Source organism: Nelumbo nucifera, chromosome 4, assembly GCF_055504915.1.
Source record: "Nelumbo nucifera cultivar China Antique chromosome 4, China Antique-T2T, whole genome shotgun sequence".
In the NCBI taxonomy this organism is placed as follows: Eukaryota; Viridiplantae; Streptophyta; class Magnoliopsida; order Proteales; family Nelumbonaceae; genus Nelumbo; species Nelumbo nucifera.
Window position 1 is genome coordinate 22,286,962 of NC_142652.1, and position 21,352 is coordinate 22,308,313.

The 21,352-nt window shown below is 36.4% G+C and overlaps 2 protein-coding genes across 4 annotated transcripts; both read right to left on the bottom strand.

Annotated features, from left to right (window-relative positions):
• Nucleotides 1–938: 938 nt before the first annotated feature.
• LOC104597860 (calcium/calmodulin-regulated receptor-like kinase 2) lies at nucleotides 939–12,980 on the bottom strand. Of its 3 annotated transcripts, none has more exons than XM_010259604.3 (8): nucleotides 12,663–12,980; nucleotides 8,855–9,137; nucleotides 6,494–6,647; nucleotides 4,469–4,595; nucleotides 3,465–3,550; nucleotides 3,293–3,364; nucleotides 1,696–1,899; nucleotides 939–1,609 (listed from the first exon to the last, which is right to left on the bottom strand). In XM_010259604.3, the coding sequence occupies exons 1-8, from the start codon at nucleotides 12,892–12,894 to the stop codon at nucleotides 1,310–1,312; spliced, it is 1,458 nt and encodes a 485-aa protein (XP_010257906.1). In that variant the 5' UTR covers nucleotides 12,895–12,980; the 3' UTR covers nucleotides 939–1,309. The 3 variants fall into 3 exon arrangements, with proteins under 3 accessions (XP_010257906.1, XP_010257908.1, XP_010257907.1); XM_010259606.3 differs by having other exon boundaries at nucleotides 8,855–9,234; nucleotides 12,663–12,907; XM_010259605.3 differs by having other exon boundaries at nucleotides 8,855–9,277; nucleotides 12,663–12,809.
• Nucleotides 12,981–14,923: 1,943 nt separating this feature from the next.
• On the bottom strand, nucleotides 14,924–17,833 carry LOC104597859 (DNA glycosylase superfamily protein). The gene is made up of 5 exons (XM_010259603.3): nucleotides 17,405–17,833; nucleotides 16,687–16,744; nucleotides 16,507–16,590; nucleotides 16,239–16,380; nucleotides 14,924–15,572 (listed from the first exon to the last, which is right to left on the bottom strand). Exons 1-5 carry the CDS (start codon nucleotides 17,787–17,789, stop codon nucleotides 15,294–15,296), a joined length of 948 nt encoding a protein of 315 aa, XP_010257905.1. The 5' UTR covers nucleotides 17,790–17,833; the 3' UTR covers nucleotides 14,924–15,293.
• Between the last annotated feature and the right edge of the window lie 3,519 nt (nucleotides 17,834–21,352).

Here is a 21,352-nt window from a genome sequence, read left to right on the forward strand (position 1 = left end):
TACCAAAAGACTGTTCATGTGTACACTGATGTTTCCTTTTTCGTGACACCCACACGACAGACACTAGTATAGCAATGTACTCACCAAACCATTACAGCCAGAAATCAGTGTAAAAGCACGTAGACCAAATAAAGCTGAACTATAAAATTATGGGCAGTAATTCAAAATGGCATCAAGAAAATGGTGATTTTTGCAGATGCCGAATCCAAGATAGAAAAAATCACAAGGGTACGTACCACTATATCAAAGTATCAAAACATGGTTCTAAATATCGATGCAGGGGTGTCTGTGTCGGTACATTTTTTTTAGTTTTATTTTTTTTTAAACCAGTTCAGAGGGATTGGTTTATGACTGACCCGATACAACTCCTGGAGGGGCATATCGATAAACCATCAATATGATACATATCGGCTGATACATATTGATACTTTGAACCTTGTATCAAGCAGCTTTTTTGTTGTTTACCATGTAAAGTGTTAAAACATTTTTTTATATATATAAGCAGGAAAAAGATCATGAAAGCTCATAGTATGGCCAATAGAGCTAGAAGGATCAACAGGAATATTTTGTCAATTGAAGCCACCGTTCTTGATGAAATTGTTATTTCTTAAGTGCATTGCTACCTTGCAAAAAAAGAAGGAAAATAAAACAAATAGGAGGTTTTCTCCATAGCTTTGGACTATCTCCTTCAATTGACTTCTCTAGTTGCATTAGACCAAGTAGCATCAGCAGGTGGCTTTTCATGACCAACCTATTACTCCTATTATTTTCCACCATTGCTTCAATAAAACTGCACAATCTCTTATTTGAAACTAAAGGTTTGGGATGGTCATGTCGATAGCCACGTATGGGGTTCATAAAAGGAGGTCTATTCCACCTCTGTAGCAACAATCCAGTTGCCATGTCACTGAATTATTATCCAAATGAAGATTAGTAGAAGACACCAACCAAAGATATTTTCCTTTGAAAGATTATGAGGATATCAACAAGTACAGATGGATGCACTTTTGCTTCCGTATCAGTAATACACTTGGTTGAGTAAAATGATCAAGAAGACTACCTGTACATGGTCTTAAACCTCCGTATGAGTTGATCCAACAACTCTCTGGGGGAACATGGACTATACAAAATAAAGTTTGTCGTCTCTTCTGTGAAACGCCAGAAAGCATGTCATTAGGACCTCACTGAGGGCCAATCAGCTCCTTCAAAAGCTTTCACCATTATGTTTTGAACTTCTCCCATCATCAGGAATTTTGTGCCAAGAAAAGTTTTTTTTTTTTTTGGGAAAATTTTCCACTTCAGACTAGTCCTATACACTCTCTCTGGTGCTGATTATATTACTCAACTCCACTTGTTGATGCTCTATCTGCTTTACAACTTTTGAAAGATCTCCAGTAAAAGACATGGTCATCGTCTCTTCCTTGGTGAGGTGCCGCTTTCTTATCTTTGATATAGCTTGTGAAACATCTCCAATTGATGGTCGCTTTCTTGGGCTTTTGTGGAGGCACCTATAAGCAATGCTGGCAAGGAGCCTCACTTCCTTAAGGTTGCACCTCCCAACAAGTTGCTTATCAAGTATTTCATCCACACCATCTGAGTTCATTGCCGCCTAGAGAGAGAGAGAGAGAGAGAGAGAGAGAGAGATCAGTGATGAAATTTTCTACAATATAGATTAGAGGAGGATGAGAAACTTACAAGATTAACATACTCCATTAGGTTTTGCTGAGGGTGGATGGCTGTAATAAGTTCAAATATTATAATTCCAAAGCTGTAGACATCACTCTTCTTTGTGAACCTGTTTGTGGACATGTACTCTGGATCTATGTAACCGTAGGTACCCTTTAAGCCTGACTTCCTGCCATCAAAGACCTCTTCCTTGGACAGACCAAAGTCGGCAACCTAATTGGATGGTTGAAAGTTGTAAAAACACCAATGACATTAAGATCACACAAATAACAGAAGTAAGGAAAATGAAAGAAACTTAATGCAAAATACTGTATGATATTTTTCACCGTATAAAGTATGTTAAATGGCTGAGCATTTCTTCTGTATTTGGTATGTTACGTATGAAAAAACTTGTGCATATGTCAATCATGAACCAATGCTATGATGAGGCCCATTGTTTAGAAAACCGGATTGGACCAGCCAGTTGGACCAGTTGAACTGTGACTGGGCCCCTGGCCAGTTTGGTCATACACTAAAAATCATGATTCATGAAAAACCAGCCAAAACCGGCTGATTGGCCTGGTGAACCGGTCCCAGTTTATGAAACCGCCAGGGTCGCAACATGAAATAGAAACTTAAAAATGGTGATGACAAGACCTGAATCCAAGATCTCGTATGTGTATTGCCTTGTTACCATTAAGCCATATCTTTATTTGCATTTATTTGTGCCTCTTTAATGTATATATTGCTTTAATATACATGTAAAATGTAAGTTAAGAGACTTGAACCCTGGTTGTTTATCTAAAAAAAATAAAAAACTAGCCATTTGTCCACCACATGTAAGTATAATAGTTTCTGTAAAATATATTATATGTAGTATTTATATGACCTGCAAAATATTTATGTATATACCACATCATCACAGTTCAACCTCTGGTTTAACCACAATTAAACCTCTGATCCATGAACCCCTCCCTTTTCTGGTTCTATGCCTGGTTTTGTTCTCTGAACATTGATGAGGCCTGTGTATGAGTAGGCATGGACCAAATTGTTTGTTTCTCCAGCTAAGAATATTGACATTGTAAGGATAAGATAAACGACCTGTAGTGAGGATCTTCCTCTTCTCTGTTGTCATTGTCTTTTATTTTAACCCTTTAGTTTCCTTCAGGAACTTAGGCTTCAAAAGTATTAAGGAAATTCCTACTAGTGTCTAGCTTCAAAACAGGCATTCAAGTTCCACCATATCAGGTGGTACTAGAAGCTATTTCAAATCCCTATGTGCAAAAATGATTTCCTGATTTGGACAAGGAATACAATCTCAATAAGACCTGTCAACTTTTTATTTCACAATGATGTCAATAAACTCTAATCTAGAGTATGCAGTAAAGGAATTGATTGAACTTTAGAAAATGGTGGTTACAAATAGACTGTTAGACTATCAACTTATTTTGGAGAACTTTATTGGAAAAAAAGTTTATTGTGTATCACTCAGATGGAACACTGCACTCTCTTAGGAAAAGCACAAATGTCTTATCTACACAGGGGAGTTTATTCTGAAACCTTGCATTTGTAAGTTGTATTCAGTAAGAAAATGGGAAAAAGCATGTTTATGCAGCAACCTCCATACCTTAGCTCTCATTGATTGGTCCAACAATATATTAGCGGATTTCAGGTCCCGGTGCAGGACAGATGGGACTGCCTGTTCAAAGAATCCCATTTATTAATCTCGCCAGGCTGGCTTTCTTGTGCAAATAATTCAATGCATTTCACCAAAAAAAACGTAACAACATCAAACATACCCCTTCGTGAAGATATTCAATGCCATGAGAAACATCTAGAGCAATTTGAAGCCTTTCTTCCCAGCTCAAAACCCTTTCTCCTTCACCTACATGCATGCACAATAGAGTACTATAACAGAGAACTGCAACAGCATTTTACTAATCTAAAGTAAATGTTGCATTTTCTCTAGGATCTCAATTCTTTCTAATGAACTGAAACACCATGTCATCTTCTTATAATCAGCAACTTAAACAGTAAATAGGCGTACCATGTCTTGTATAAGATGTAGCATGAAGTACATTATTGTGCCAAGCAATACTTTATTTTGTAGTCCAAACAATAGAGTCCAAATATACTCTATGTGAATTCTGCTTGATGACCCATCAAATAGATTATTTATGAATTGAATTTCCAGATTGATGACCATATGGAGCAATTGTGGGCAAAGGAGAATCAAGTGTTATGCTGAGCTTCAACATATTGTGATTCCACTTCCCTTATTTTTGTGGGTAAGTTTGAAGCATAAAAATGCCCACTGCTCATTAAAAAAAAAAAAAAATGTTTACTGCTCATCACTCATCAGTAACTCAATTTCAGCATAAGGCCAACATTCCAGGCTTAAATACCCAAGCAATAAAAGTAGAATCTTTTCTCAAATAAGAAGCAATAAAAGTAGAATCCCTTAAACAAGAGTCCTCTTAGAATCAATCATTCTATAAACACCCAGAAACAAGAAGTCTCAGACATTTTCACTGGACTATTCATTATAGAACCATTCAGGCAACATGAAACTCTAGTGAATTGTTTACGTTCTATTTCAAACATAACCTTCAAATACTGGCAAAAGTTTGTCTGTGCATCCAAGATGCAAGGGGAATATTTAATGCAATGCTTCAATTTAAATAGATCCCTTCCTTCATTATCTAATACAATATGTAAAAGAATACTATCATACAACATCAAAGTTGCACTGAAAGAGAAATGTGTCCCAGGACAGAGAAAAGGAAAAGGGACATATACTTACAATATAGAAGGTTTTCCAAACTTCCATTACTCGTATATTCATATATCAACATGTGCTGACCTTTATCTACACAGTAACCAACCAAATTCACAAGATTACGGTGGTGCAGTCTGCCTAGCAAAAGAACCTGCAGAAAGATTGGCCAAGGAACAGTTACACAAACCTCTCATTCCAATGTAAAGTAAAATTCAGGAAGGATACCAGTAGTAGATTGTTATAGGGCCAAGTTCAATTCAATAGAACCTGGGTTGCATTGGTGTTGAGGCCCAACCCAATGAGCTCATTCTTAAACCCAAGTTTCAAGGATAGGGTCAGATTAGGTAACTGTTGGTTGTGCAAGGCTTGTTATAACTTAAAATATCATATAAGCTAAAGGTACATAGTGTTGAGGATGGTAATTCCCAAGTCTAAAACTTTTTCGTGACTATGGAAAACAATAGAACCCAAAACCATAAAATTAAGTTATTGGCATCCTTACAAAAAATGCATATGAAATACAGTTTGATAAATGTAAAGCCAGCAATGGTTCGGTTGCATTGCTAGGTTCCCCACCCAAAACCAATCTGATTGAAGTCCTAAGCTGCCACCCTCAAACAAATAAAGATTGAGTAAATGAGTTGGGTTTGGGTTAAGACTGATCTGAATGACCATACCTTAAACAAAGGCAGAAGAGGGAGAATTTGGTGATAAAGTATATTTAGAAATGTATCATTTCTTACAGAACATTTCATCCATAAAACATTTTCCTAAATTTGGTTGTAATGTATTTTGCATAAACAAACTTGAACTCTAAAACCCAAACACAAAACCAAGCTTTTACAAGACACAGAAGCCTCTTCCAGGAGAGAACATGTAAGTTGGTTGTGAAGAATTGTTTTAACAATAAATTAATTTCCAAACATCACAGAAGAACTATGGATAGAAATTGCATGGATAAGGTATGTTATGTTGCTATGCAAATAGCAGGGGGCCCTTCCATACTCAACTCAACTCAGCATTAATCCCAATTATTAGCGTGAGCTAGAGTGCTAGACAAATCCTGCTCCACCCTTATGCTTTAATAAGGGCCATGTTTTCTGCCAAAGTTTAAGTTCTTGAATCATTTTTTTTACTACTTAAAACCATGTTTTCTTTGGTCTTCCACTTGCACCATTGGCCATGTATGCAGTATGCACATAACAAAATCAACTCAGTTGACTTTCTCTCATCTAGTCGTTAATTGGAGCCATTTCCAAGTCCTTTCTAATGCATTTGCTTCTTATTCTATCCTTTCTAGTGTCATCACTCGTCCATCTCAAAATCATCTCAGCCACACTCATTTTTGAGCATGTTGTTTCTTGCTTGCCCAACATTCTGTCCTTTATAGCAATGCTGGTCTTGTAACTGTCTCACATAACTTCTTATTTTAGTCTCATTGGTACATGCCAGTCAGACAGCACAACAAATGCACCTCTCTACTTCAACCACCCTGCTCTAATTCTATGAACAACATCCTCTTTAATTTTCCCTTTATAAATGATTGATTCAAGGAACCAAAAGTTGCTAGTTTGGGGTACCTCACTACCATTATTACTAATATATTTTTTAAATTGCATTACAAGTACTTTAAATCAAGGTTTAAAGTATCAATATGATACATCCCATATCGGGTGTATCGTATCATATCTTTGGCTGACTGAAATGCATGTTTTAAGGATTTTCTAGAAACTTAGTTTTTTAAGTGTCAAATACCCCTAAAACCAACCCCCCCCCCCCGGTGAAAATATCAGAGTAGAAAAGTTAAAAAAAAAATAGTGTTTTATAGTATCAAAACACCTGATACACATTTTCATGCATATAGGGTGTATCAATACTATGAACCTTGCTTTAAATCCAACTTATCTTGGAGCTTTTTGATTCTGAAGTATCTCTCCATTATTCTGGCTTTACACTCAGCCTGTCATTAGTCTTACCAACAAAACTATATAACAAAAAAAGATCAAAATATAAGACATCTAGCAAAAACATTATAAGCTTAGCACTTACTTCTGTTTGGAACTCTTTTTCTCCCTGTCTAGAATTAGAAGCAAGCACCTTTACAGCTAACACATCATTTGTAGGTAGTGTAGCTTTATAGACTGGGCCAAATGATCCTTGCCCCAATATAGTTGTAAAGTTCTGTGTGGATTTCTGAATATCCCTGTAAGAAATTGAAAAGAAAAAAGAAATAGATAAGTAGTTACAATAGAATATTCACTTAAGGTTACATTAGCCAACAATGAACTTTAAGATCTTAAGGAGAAAGACCATTTTCCATTACTTATATCTACACCTCATAGAAACTTCTAAGAACTAAAAACTCCTTGAAATGGAACTTATTGTGAGTTATCACATAGCTAATCTCCAGGAAAAGGAACAATTACACACACAGACATAAAAGATTACTGGGAAAAAGGAACAACTACATGAAAGTTAAAGGAATCCAAAGAATAATGCATCCCATTCAGCCAGAAAATAAGAAAAAGACATCCCCTTGAAATCCCTGAGAAAAAAAAAAAAACAAGAGACTATTAAATTTTAACTTGATAGATTAGCCACGATTACAACCTTCTTTGAACTGTTGCTGGTTTTAGAGTACATAGAAGACAGATCAAAATTGATAGATGAAATACATGAATCAGTTAGAATGAGTCTGTGCTCAGGATCTTTGAATATGTTTTAACTTTGGATCAACTAATGAAGTCCCTCTGAGTGATATCTGTCCCCATTTTCTTCTCATCCAATAAAAAGTTATCATCATCATAATCAGAATCTCAATAATTATGATATATTGTTTTGTGTTACTATATTTATACAGGTAACAAAGATTTCATTAGTGCAAATTGCAAACCAAAAAGGGAGACAATGCAAAGCATTGGAACAGTTTACTTTTTATTTACGGAGTAAAATAGCATTAAATCACAACTATACCTGTTCACGGGCCGGGCCAGGCTGGGTTCGTGCCTGGGTTTTGTCTATGTATCAACAGAATACATTCAGGTCCGAGCCTGAGTCCAGCCCTCATAAAATCTGAAGCCCGAGCCCGACCAAAAATTTAAAAACAGAATTTGTTTTCTTTTTTTATTGAATAAAAATGTGTTTTATTTATAATAAAAGCACTAAAAAACTCAAAAATAATAAAAGATCTTACTATTACTTGAAAAAGAGAAGATGAACAAAGAAAAAATATTGTATATATATTTTTTATTATATAATATATATTATCAAGTCGGGATCAGGTTCGGGCTGGGTTTTTTTGAGAAAGCTCGACCCCTGCCCGAAAAAAGTCGGGCCTGATGTTTTAGGCCCAATCCCAAGCCCACAGGCCTAAAATCATGTCCAAGCCCAACTTTTAACAGGCCGGACCATGGGGCTACCCGGCCCATGAACAGGTTTAATCGCAACAGTTGGGTAGGTCCATTGTGACCTGGGTGACCAGGGTTTTAATCTTGGAAATAGCCTCTTTGTATGTGCAGGGGTAAGGCTGCATACATCTGTCCCTCCCCAGACCCCGCATTGGCAGGACCTTCATGCACTGGTCTGCCCTTTTAGTGAAATAGCACTAAATGTGTTATGGATGCCTTCCTCGGGAAGACGTACCATCGCCGCCGGCAGCAACAGGCCCCGGGCCCACCGCCAGCAGCAGCAAGGATTCAGTGATGCTCATCCTACCCAGTTCGGCAACAGCAGCCTTATCTAGATTAGATTAGCTCATTTTGCTTGTTCTTATCTAATTGTTCTTATCTCTTATCTTATCTTGTTAATAGCTTATTAGATTAGGATTAGCTTAGCTTATCTTATCTTGTTAGTAGCTTATCAGATTAGGATTAGCTTATCTTATCAGATTAGGATTAGCTTAGCTTAGCTTATCTTGTTAGTAGCTTATCACATTAGGATTAGCTTATCTTATCCTTAGCAAGATAAAACTGGAAGTCTTCCCTATTCAGCAAGGAGACTCCCTTTGATTAGGACTCTTGTAATCTCCTATTTAAGGAGACCCCATTATTGAATGAGATATCAAATTATTCAGTCAAGAGTGAGTTAGGAGAGTTGGTGATCTCTTGGACAAATCACCGAAGGTGCCAAGATAGGTTCATCACGAGCAGGAAGGAACAAGATCCTATCCGTGACGAGATAGTATTCCCGGGCCCGTGACGAGATCCTATTCCCGGGCCCGCAACAAAATGATAGAGTGTTTGCCAGTCCATCCTATCTGTCTCTAATATGCACAGAAATAAGTGGATAAAGAGGAAGCAGAAAGAAGCATGCATAATGAATTAATGATGCAACAATTCTAACTTTCTTTTAATATATTACTAATAAATTCATTTAATATATTAACAATGGAAATTAATATGGAAGACGCACTTATAAGAGTATCTTGGGATGCTAGATGCTGAAGCAAACAGATCCTTGCTGTGTTGGTTCCACCAGGATTGCTGAACATTTTTTGCTGGGTGCTGTAGCCCATTAGTAGTTATGGAACTTGAGAGAGATGCACTGTAGTCAATGCTTGTATTTATGCCATTTGTGCGAATAGGGAGAGTTGTTATACTATTCTCATCGGCATATCGTTGAAGATGAAATCTACTTCTGTACCATCTTATAGCAATAAACGCACAAGATGCAATCAAGATGCCAAGAGCCACACCTACCGAGACACCAATAATAACCAAATTAACTTGATGCCTCATTCTTTGCTCTGCTCTGACATTTGGAAGGTGAGAACATCTTTCTACTTAGATGACCTTAGGATTCATATCACATTACAGACATTAATATGAGGTAAGCCTACACAACATCTCCACAAAGAAAAAGTTAGTAATGACAGCTAATGTCAAGAAATAGGAAGTGCATGTATTATGTTCCTTCTCAGAGATGTTTCTTTTCCTCCAGAATGGAAATATTCAACTAAGTAACAGAAGGAAACATGCAATTGTTAAATACTTTCAATGGTGAAAGAATCCTTTCAGAATGGATTTATCATTTTCAACAGCGAAATAATGAAAACTTCTCCAAGGCAGATCCAAAATTGTGAATGGAACTAGAAACTTGCAGAGGGGATACAAATATAGGATTAAAATTCTATATCACAAATATTTTCTGGTCATTCTGTATTACAATTTTTTTTTTCAATTAAAGAAAATCCTTTCACAGAAGTATAAACTAGAACCTAGAACCCTATATAGTATTCAAGGTGTTTGCTTCATCAAAGATAAGTTTACATGGACTCATTCTTCTAGATGCAACTAGGGCTGTCACGGACTGGCTTTGGGTTGGACCTCATCCAAGTCAAAATGAATTTGGATGGACCAATAAGACATATTGAATTGGACCTGTCCAGACTTAATGGTCCAAAAGTATTTATTGGATTGGATTGGACCTGGTCCATCCGTAATGGATTTATATTGGATTGAGTCAGATTGAACCAATATCTGGTCTGACAGAAGATAAGAATACAAGTGTCAATGGACCAGGTTTGGATTGGAATAAATCTAAATTAAAATTAATTTGAACAGATTGGACAGTCCAAACATTGAATTAGACTGGTCCAAAATGGTCCAAAGTATTCATCGGATTGGACTGGACCTGGTCCATTTGTAATTGGATTCATATTGGACTGGATCAGGTTAGACCAAATCCGGTCCAATTGACACCTCTAGATGCAACAAAGAATAAGGCTGATGTGAAACCATGCTTAAACAAATAATGAATTTAATGGAAATCGTTTAGGTTTGATTGCCTGGTGAAGAACAACCATGGGTGACTGATGTGGATGCCGGTAGCAGCAGCAGTAATTTAGTGTTCTCAGCAGCAGCAATTTAGTGTTCTCATCCTATCTTATCTATTCAGTATTCTTGCCTTATCTGCTTTCAGTAGTAAGGATTAGTAGGAGTCTTATCTATTCAGTGTTCTTATCTTATCAGTTCAGTAGTATGGATTACTAGGGAGTCTTATCTTATCTCATCAGTTCAGTAGGATAGATTAAGGGGGTCTTATCTTATCTTATCAGTTCAGTCTTATCTTATCTTATCTTATCAGTTCAGTAGGATAGATTAGTAGGGAGTTTTCCCAATTAGCAAGGAGTCTTCCTAAAAGTAGGGCTCTTATCTCTTGTAATCTCCTATTTAAGGAGCTGATTTTATTCAATAAAGGCATCGAAAATTTCAGTCAAGAAAGAGAGAGCAAGGAGAGTTAGGTGATCTCTTGGACAAATCACCATTAGGGCGTCAAGATAGGTTCATCAAGAAAAGGGAGGAACAAGGGAAAACAGGTGGTTTTCCCCGTGGACCGACCCGTGACGAGATCCTATTCCCGGGCCCATAACAGTGACCATCAGGAAAGGTTCACTTTTCTTTTTCCTTGGATCGAAATAAGGGTTTAATATAGATTCCTCTGTGACACACAATGGAAATGACCAGCATAATAACAACTGTGATGCATCCTTTCAAGGCTCCATCTTAGAGATTTTCTTGATTTTAAAAATAAAAATTACAAGTCCCTTGATTCAGTTTTTATGTTCTTTAATAAAATTAAGAAGATTCTACTTGAACAGTAAGAGGGTGCCTAAAGATTGGATGCTTGCAATTATCTAATTCTACAGATTTTGGAGCATGAGATTTTCTTGGCAGGACCAACCAACTTATGTCTCACGATGGGCTGTGCATTTATTCTGATATTATTACCTATCTATGATCTTATCTCTTTTCATATACTTGAAATTCAGGTCATAGATCCCAGAGAGAAGAAAAGGCTCATAATGTAACATGAGAAATGTAAAGGAACACCAAGATTGACATTACTTTTATCTCTAAGTACATCCAAAATAGGAAAGAATAAAAAGATGGAAACAGGAAGTACAAAGATTTCTGATAGAAAATGAGTATAGATCATCCCTGAGGGGAAAAAACAGAAAAAGAAAGCTTCAGAAAGAAACTTCACCCAGCTTGTCCTCAAAGAAAACAATGAACATTATCCAACCACTAATACAGTTTATAGACCCAAAATAAAATGAGCTATGTGGTAGACATGGCAATCCCATTAAGATCAGATAGTCAAACTTGAAATTGCTAAAAGGATTAACAGTATGTTAATCTGTACAAGGAATTAATTAAAAAAATACATAGTAAAATAATATATGTTCTGTGCATGCATACAGGCACTTCTTTTTGTATATGCCTGAGGATTTCCTGCACTCCTATATCCATTTCTAACTTCTGACATGGGAACCTCAGAAGACATGACATAGTTAAACGACTCTTATGACAAGATTAAAAATGTTACTAAGAAAACAAATTTCAGGATACAAATTGGATACCAACATATTGAGGCAAAACTAAAGCCGTCAAAATTACACAAATAGCACATAATCAAATACTAGTAAATGGAATCCTTAGGGCATGTCAACATCCTAGAAGACAAGCTATCCTTGTTAGATGGCTGAAAATAAGAAATGCAAAAAATAAGGAAAAAAATTGCTTCCTAACCAAATATACACATATGGAAGGCTGCTACCTTGTCCTACTAAAGATAAAAATTGAACTTCCAATTCTGTAGTTGTTCTATCTACAAGAAAAGTAGCATAATGGGATTCTCAATTTCCCAGCTATTCCCTGTCCTTGTTTTGGATGCTAACGTAGATTTAGATCGAAGAATTATTTTCATTTTTCTAAATGAAAAATAGCTTATTTACGTCTAAGCTAATCCTAATGTCCAAATAAAGCATAATGAGCTGAAAAATTACAACATCAAAATTGATTATATTCCCCAGAAAGATTACATCATTGGGAATCCAAATAGACCAACCCGCCTTGTTTGCAAAATGCTAAACTTTAAGCACTTAAAATCACGACGAAAGCATCAAGACTACATATGAATTGAACTCTTGTTCTCCTTTTGATGAGATAACTACAATGAAATCATTTGTTTCGAAATTTGGAACACTTGTGAGTTCAAATAAAATCATCAAAATTTCGACAAACTATTAAACCCCGAATGCCCCAGTCCATCCCTTTAAATCTACTACTGCAAATTCAGTCACTGGTCGACATGTTAACCAGTAATTTCAAATGGGTTCTCTGAAAACTCAAAATATATGAAGACCAGGAAAGCCAAAAGTATCTAAAAGTTCAAAAAAAACAGAGTAAAAGATAAGGGGGAAAAAAAAGAAACTAACCATGAAAATGCGATCGTTTCAGCAGCATGCCAGTATTCCTCGAAACCAGTAAGGATAGATGAAGGAATCCAACCTTAAGAGGTGATAATACACAAAGTATCCTCATTCGGTGGAGAAGAAGACAGAAGACCCTTAAACGGGAGGGTGGTGGGCTCGATTTGATTAAAGAAACATAAGGCTGCAGAACAGAACCGCGAAGAAGTCCACGTAGGAAATCTATCGAACAAAACATTCGGTTGGTATTTGATTCGAGCCTACCAAAGTGGAATGAGAATGTTAAAGGGGGGGGCGTAGTTGGTATTTGGTAAACAAGAACACCACCATATCATGGACACATCCACCTAAACGATTCCGCTTTTGTTTTTCGTTTTTCGTTTTTCGTTTTTCGTTTTTCTATACAAAAATGGTTCCGCGCCTCTACTACTCCACTTTCGAAGACAAACCCAATAAAGAGGGCTACAACCTTATTTATTAGGCGTATGTTTTTGGCATGTCCGATTCGAAAGATTACAATTTTAATTTCAATTTCGATTCCAACTGTAAATCAAACAGACTCTCAGATACTGAATATCATTTACTAATTAAGTTGTCACTCGTGGAGGGATTCAGATATTGCTTCACAGGGGTTAAAGTTCTTTTTTTTATTAAACAAGGGTCGAAGTTTGAATTCCAGTAAATAGGTAAATGTTAGTCTCCAACTCAAACAAGGGGTTCAGTCTTGCAGTCCACATCATCACCGTGCATTGTCCGCCCTTCCGGTATTTTGAATTTATCCAAGCCACATTGTCATTAGCACTATGTCTATGTGCCTTTTCGGAAGGTTTTCATTTTAGAATGCGTATATGGATGGGCTTGTTTTGGATGCACGTAGAACGGGCCTCAACCAATCCTGCCACGCGGAAAATTTCTAGGTCAGCATTCTCATCCACGTCATGGGCTATTGATGGGCTTGACAAAGTCCAAAGCTGAGCTTAGAAGACCTAAGTTTCGAATAGTCGAATATCACGGACACGAAATCCCTACATTATTGATGTGCCGGTATTATTTGACTAGACGCCGGCTACACGCTTAGACCCAATACTCCAACCTTACGCCAAATCTAAGCTAAGATAAATCAAGTAGTCCACTTGTCGTCCATCCATGGTTAAACACCAACTAATGAGGGAAGCACAAGGATTGTGATATATTTGAAATGCCCAAGCATGTTGTCATTGAATTAAACACCCAAAGGGAACAATGAATGCCTGTTATTATTAGTTCAGTCCACCCTAAAAATCTTAATTCCACCGTACAGATGGGGCAAATCTTGATCGTGAATTGATGTCAAATTCATAAATAGGATGCAGTTTATAAGGGGAGTTACTAGTAGATTAAGAGGGGACTGTCATTTTAGATTTTTGGGGGGGAGTGCAGTCTATTTATCCCTTATTATTATTTACTCGATCACATGATAAGGAAAAAGAAAAGAGATTGAAGCCATGTAACAAGGTTCTTAACTTCCACAAAGTAATTGAAATTGATAAAATGGTTCAAAAATGATGTAGCATGAATCTCTACTTCTATCCTCATATTGGATATCAGATTTTCTTGGTGCATCACATAGGATCCACTAATAGAAAGCGCCAATTTTGGCCAATTCATAGAGTTAGGATCCCACCCCAAATTCAATTGGTATCAATTATGTCCTGAATCTAAATCAGCCAAAATATTAGTAGATTGCATCTAATTCATTGATCACATGCAATTTTGTATTTGCCGCCAGTGTCTGTATTTAGACTTTTTTTTTTTGTGTGGAATTACAATATTCTGATCAGACAGTAGGTAGAAATTAAGGTTATGTTTGATTTGAAGGAAAAGGTAGGGAAAGGAAGGAAAATTCATACAAGGTTTATAAAGATTTTTTTTACCTTTTCTTTCTTTTTCCTACACTTTCCTTCAAACCAAACACAGCGTAATAGGGATCTAGGGTGAAGATAAAGAAGTATGCATATAAAAAGACTACCGGGCATACCGGGGAGAGTTCTGTGGAATTAATCCCACATTTGTGCTGTGGAAGTAATGTCGAGTGGTCATCTGATTCATCTCAACTACTGGGTCAGAGTTCTAATAACCCGGCCCGGATGATGAACTATTGAGCTGTTTTTTCCTATACCTAAATGGGCCAGCGGTTTAACCATCCAGATCAACAGGTAATAAAATCAAATAGCAGTATAGCACTTAGCATATAAGCCCAGTAACCGGCTGAACGGGTCAACAAGTCATTGATCGAATCAAAGGGTTTTTGTAAATTAGCAGGTTGGACCGTTGGAGGTAGTATTGTGACAAATCATTGGCCCAACTGGACTGGTCAAGAATGGGTTGAAAATACTGATTTTCATTTTTTTCAACAAAATATTAAATATGCTATTTTTCTTTAATTAAGCATAAAGAAACAAATTAAATACAATGGTTGGCAATCCTTGGATCCCACTCTCTACGACAAAGTTATTGGACTGCACCAAATAGGCTGTGTTAATCTATTTCACCCATAACTTTTAACATAAACAAACTCAATCCCCCTACACTTATAAATATTTTTGCTTTTTTTTGTTTTTTATTGTGTGTGTGTGAACTTTGAACAACAAAATGAAGCTAGCCATGCCTAAAAGGTCTCTCTGCAAGGCTCACACATTCACTAAACCTAAAGCAATCCACCAGATGATCGATGGTCATCCCTGAGGCTTGCATAAAAGAATACACAATCACAGGCCCCACAAAACGGAACCCTCTTCTCAGTAGATCCTTGCTAATGGCCTCTGCTTTTGGTGTTCTTAGGGGAACATTTCTTGGGTATCTGTAATAGCTGATCATTGGTTTGTAATCCATGTATGCCCAGATATAGCTGCTGAATGATCCAAATTCCTTCACAATCTACATTTCACAACCAAAACAATCAAAATAAATGCACAAGTTAATTAACTTGTCTCTTAAAAGTCACACAAATATTCTTGGCCTTAGCATTCATGGATTGAAGTCTAGAGTTGAGAATTTTAGGGGAGATGTTTATTCTTGACCAAATTCAGTGGCTTTGTCCAAAGCTGGACTAGTATTCGACCCTTTGGGCCTGTTTCGGAGGGTTCAACTGCATTGACCGAACCACTTTAAAGAAACTATCAAAATTATCTTCATCGGAAAGTCAATTTTTCAGCTCAATGTAAGCATTTTTAAGATTTCTCAGTTTTTCACCAAAAAATAGCTCAAAGTATCAATACCCCCTGATATTCTAGAAGAGATGTATCAGTACTCTGCACCTAACTCTAGGCCTTTTTTAAGTTTTTTTTTTTTTCTTTTTCAAAAATAAATTAGGGCCAGGGGGTAGGACTTAGGCTTGCCTACTTCCTGAAATGGGCCAAATTCACCTTGTGTTTTGAGCCTATCTTGCGGAACTCTTCCTCATACAGAATGAATCGTATTAAAATTTTAAACCTTGGTGGAGCATACTTTATAACGTCAGAAAACGCTGCATAAAAGCCCTCTTAAACGGGCACTTAATCCTTACAAAAATTACAAAACCAAAGCATGGGTTCTAAAACTTGCCTGTATTATGCATTTGGAATTGTCTATTATGCACCTCACCCTGCTCTCTGCTAATGCGAGCTCTTCGTTGGAGCTTATCTCTCTGATCTCTTTCTCCCCCAGCTTGGCAACAAAACTAGGATTGAATTGACCAAAAGCTTCTCTATATCAATCAAAATTCCACGTTAAAAGAGTAATATATATCATCGAAAGTAACAAACCATTGAAAAAAATATCTGAAGTAAAAGTATTTATTTCAATAGAAGATTACAAGCAGTAAATTATGCACCTATATAGTTCCTTTCTTTTCACGATTTCAGACCAATTGTGATCCATCAACAACCCGGACAATGCAAGCATCTCAAACAGTTGACTGTTCCAATATTATTGAACAATTAAATGTGAATTATTATCCATTAACTATTAAAAATAATAAAAAAAGATTAAATACAGAGCTTAAAGAACTCACTTGTCATTGTAAATCGGAACTCCCCATTGCTCATCATGGAACACAACATAGGCTTTATCTGTTTGGAATGACAAACCAATATGTGTAAGCCCACTTATTTAGAAAAAAAGAAATACTATTTGATTCAGAAGTGCTGAAATGTCATTTTTAGAGTCTACCTAATAATGGGCCGGATAACGACTGAAATATAAAGAGCTAATATTTTGATCCATAATGGGCCGGGCTTTCAAATCATCCTAACAACTCTAATTGCCAAATTAGATTAATATATTATGTTATGCTCTTGCATTCCCAAAACAACCCTTGGTAGAAACTAGAAAGGTTGACAATTTCTTAATTTCAAATAACTAACGCCCTTGTAGCCTCTTTGGTGAACGTTGTCTCCAAAAACTAAGTTTGGTGGAGAGAGAGAGAGAGAGAGAGCAACAAACACTGAAGCTACAGACTCAACTGCTATCTGACGGAAGGTTGTTGAGTTTGCCTTAGTTCTAAAGAATGTTTATGTAAAATGTACAGAACATTTATTTAGATTAGATTAGATAATACACCGGATGTTGCAAATTCTAATGCTCAGAGGTTGCTGTAGAATTTTCAACTGCCAATGTTAAGTGGATAGCTTATAGTCTTAGAATTTAGAAATAGCTAGACAAGAAGAAACTTCAAGTTTGAACTTCAGGGTAAGAATGATGAGCTTAGACGATTAAAATTTGGAGCTTACCACTATTCTTTGTAATCCAGTTACATCTCCTCAAGCCCCCACCACTGAAATCATGGATCTCCTGTTCGACATTAGTAACTGATGATACTTCCTTTCTATCAGGAGGTCCAAGTCCGCGAAGAGAAATTGGTGTGACTATCGGAACAGGAACCGATGAAACCTTCCTATCCAACCGAGCCCGAGAGATAGAATCGCTGAAAGAAGAATCATTGGAATTTTGTGACAGAGATAATGATGAGAGTGATAGAGATGAAGCACTCTTGTGAAACCCAAGTGGGTAAACCTTCTTGAGATGTTTGGATAAGAAGCTTTGGCCTGCCGGTTTCTCCCTCTCGAGGCCGCCGTTCCTCTGCGAAGCATGTTTTCTTGTATTTTGTTTAGACATGCTTGAGAGTGTTGAGACACAAAGCTTACAATTACTGTTCTTGAAATGGGACAATGCCAAGGTTGGTTGACATTTATAGCCGATGGCTTTCTGATATTAGATGCGATCAAAAGCGACACAAGTCCTAAGCTGGTCGGTAAAACGCGAATTTCAGGATGCATTACTATAACCTCCTTGATTCTTAAGCAAGAACGTATTAAGATAATGTTTCAGATAGACACCTCGCAACTAAAACAAGAATTGAGAGAGAGAGAGAAAACAATTTGTAGAACGCCAACAGACCCCTGAAACTGAGTTGCTCTGCAACCCAGAGTCTTGGACAACAAGCGCTGGGCCAGAACTCTCTGAGCCTACATTCTCAGCTAATTTGGGCTTTGGATAATGTAACTACGATAAATCATATCCCTAACAATTTCATATATTTTGTTCTAGCTTTTTGTTTTTTTTCCTGGTAAACTCTGTTGTGGCAAAAGAAAAATTTTGATTTTATATATATATATATATATATATATTAAAGAGAAAAGAAATAAACTTACCCCTATCACAAATTTAATTTAAACTTATTTTTCCTAATAAGGGAAAATTCTCAATTAGTTCTTTGTATTTTGGGTCTAGTGCCACTTTGGTCCCCAAACTTTAAAATGTGACAATTCAGTACTCAAACTTTTAAAAACGTGACAATCCAATATTTGCTGTTAACCATTAGTTAAGTGGCATTTGAAAAAGACACAAATGCCCTTTGAGTGTCATCTAATTTTTTTTATTAGTCATCCAAACATTTACAAAAGGTTAACAATTTCAGATCCTTGCCTCTTCTATTCAAGAAAGTTGGGATCACCAGAATGCCTACTCAAAAGTGACCCCAACTTTCTTTAATGGAAAAGGCAAGTAGGATTTGAGACTGCTAATTTTTTGTCAACGTTTAGATGGTATAAAGAAAATTAAATAACATTTAAAGGGCATTTGGGTCTTTTTCAAATGCCACTTAATGACTGATTAATAGTTAGTTAACGATAAATACTAAATTATCAATTATCTCATTTTAAAGTTCAAGGACTAAAATGACATTAGACCCAAAGTACAAAGTATTAATCGAAAATTTTCCCTATAAAATATACGGATGCTTTTTTTATATATTTTCGTTTCCTCAATTCAAAATAAGGGAATTATCTAAGACCTCCTTTGACTCTACTAATAATGTCAGAGACCCTCTTGTAAGAGAGATTCCATCAAATGTCACACAAAAATGCAAAAGTACTACCATACTCATCATTCATATGTGCTATTTTGACATATGTATTTTAATATATCCAAAACGTGTATTAGAAACATCTTCCGATAATGATACCAGAACCGATGATGTCATCATCGAAAAATGCTGTGGGGCGGAGATGTGAACTCCTTGTGATCTGACGAAGGTCACTCCCACCTCCCCCTATGTACTTTACAGGTTGATCCGAAAATATTGTTATTACTTGCAAAAATTGGTATATCATAAGAGGATGTTACAAGTTGGTGTGAGAAATGCTGTATTATAAGGAGCAAATCCTGAATTCAGAGGATCCATCAATATTCTAGCTAGCTGATGGGTGGTCATGTGCGGTGGCAACATGCATTAGTTACAGTTAAACATCACTTTAGTATATATTTAGAAGGATGCTTTCACTAAGAGATCTCTTTGGCAAGTGAAATTTGACGTACCAACTTCTGTATGTTATTTGAGCAATAAAATTAAAATAAAAGAAAGGAATTTGTCACCTTATGCTTTGACCGGATCTACTACAAACAAAATTCTAAAACGGGTAAGTGATATTCCCAATCAGAAGTAATAAATCATATTTATTATTATCTGCTAAGGGTTAACGTTTAAGTTGGGCGGGCCCGGGTTGGGAATTTGTTTTAAATATGAAAGGGATCCGCCCAGCCGGCTCGATGCAGTGTCAAATATTCAAATCAAGTATCCCACTTGTTGCACCCCTATCACCTGGTTATGTATGGGTTGTTTATACACTCTTCATGAACACTAGGGTCAGTTTTGGAGAAAGATAAAATTTAGTGATCAGCAATTTTAGTTGCAGTGTTCATCTCAAAGAAAATGTTATGAGTGAATTCCAAACTTAACTCCTACTCCAAGGACAAAGAGTGCGTGAGGGTTGAGACCTACCCTTTGCCTGCACAGAAAAAGAAATTCCATCTTTCATGTTTCTGTATTACAAAATACAAATTATACCTAGTTCAAAGAGCTCTTATTGGGGATTGTTTGGAAATAAAAACTCCGAATCACATCGATTGGATTTTCTCTCCTTACCCAATGCTGGCATGGGCTGACGTTCAAAGTTACAACAATACAGAGAGTACAAAATTGCGCACGACAACTTCAGGGACAAGCAAAAATGGCTACATGTATTCAACAAGTTGGTCAGTCTATCTCTATCTGCTGGCAATCTTAAGAAATTAAGCTCAATTCCTCACCTTATGTCGCAAAATAAAACCCGCTTTTGTCGATACGATACGTTTACCTTGTTTCTACACCATTATATATGGGATTGAACCATTGCTGTATTTATTTAATTTAAATCATCTTTCTAATAATTGTTTCCGTTTTACATATTCTTCTTTTCACTACTTCCTCATTCTTTATGTTTAAGTGTAATTGTTTACGTTGAAGTTGACGCTTTACCTCTTTGACCAATATGGTTCATTAATTTTTTAGACATGTTTGCTTTAAAAGAAAATAAGAGAGATACAGAAATTTGAGAGAAAGTTATAAAGAAATTTTGTGAATTTCTGAAGAACTTCCCCTCAATTAACTTTCTGCTAATAGCATTAGGGATGTTCGCCTATGATGATTAAACAAACACTTATATGTATGCGCTGGTCAGCTGCATGGGTACACGTTTTCATCCTTCGCGATCTTCCCTTTTTTTATTAAGGCCGTATTTGGTTTGAAAGAAAAGATAGGGAAAGGAAAAGAAAGGTATTTCAAACCAAATACAGCCTAATTGTTTTTTTACATGCTTTTTAGTAGAGCTATTTACAAATTCCTTGATGCACCCTTTTTTCCTTTAATTATCAGGAAAAAAAAAAGAAAATAATCTTTGGGCCTTTCTGTAAGGATTAGTTTAACACAAACCAATGATAATTTTCCACGCACGTAATAAATACATGAAACCCACAATTGCAGTTTAATTTCTCAGTGTGGATTCTATGTATTTTATCACTATTGTGAAGGATTACCGTTAGTTTCACAACCTGTTGATCAACTATCACGTTCAGCTGATCTGAATTCCAATAGTTATAGATCACTTAGCTCCTATCATGGTTGGATGTAAGCATTTGATCATCCAAGGGTGCCATGCCCCCCCCCCCCCAAAAAAAAAAAAAAAAAAATCTCCACTGCAATACAACTTTTCATGCAAATTTCCTCTCTCCCAATGGTTGCCCCCCTATGGGTCCATTCATATTTATTTACTAATTAGATTCTGGTCCCTCTCATAAAAAAATTCTCGGCTCCACTCCTAGTTTGATCAGTGTAGATACAATCTGAATTTCATCTCACAAAA

What these genes read in the sequence shown, in the direction of transcription:
- LOC104597860 (XM_010259604.3), bottom strand. Translation starts at nt 12,894, where the DNA reads ATGTTTTGTTCGATAGATTTCCTACGTGGACTTCTTCGCGGTTCTGTT. An exon ending in ATCCCAAGATACTCTTATAA is followed by an intron (nt 6,648 to 8,854) that starts GTGCGTCTTCCA and finishes AATTTCTTACAG; the next exon opens with GGATATTCAGAAATCCACAC. An exon ending in TTTGGAAAACCTTCTATATT is followed by an intron (nt 3,551 to 4,468) that starts GTAAGTATATGT and finishes GCATGCATGTAG; the next exon opens with GTGAAGGAGAAAGGGTTTTG.
- LOC104597859 (XM_010259603.3), bottom strand. Translation starts at nt 17,789, where the DNA reads ATGTCTAAACAAAATACAAGAAAACATGCTTCGCAGAGGAACGGCGGC. An exon ending in GTTCCGATTTACAATGACAA is followed by an intron (nt 16,591 to 16,686) that starts GTGAGTTCTTTA and finishes ATATTGGAACAG; the next exon opens with TCAACTGTTTGAGATGCTTG. An exon ending in ATTCCAAATGCATAATACAG is followed by an intron (nt 15,573 to 16,238) that starts GCAAGTTTTAGA and finishes TGTGAAATGTAG; the next exon opens with ATTGTGAAGGAATTTGGATC.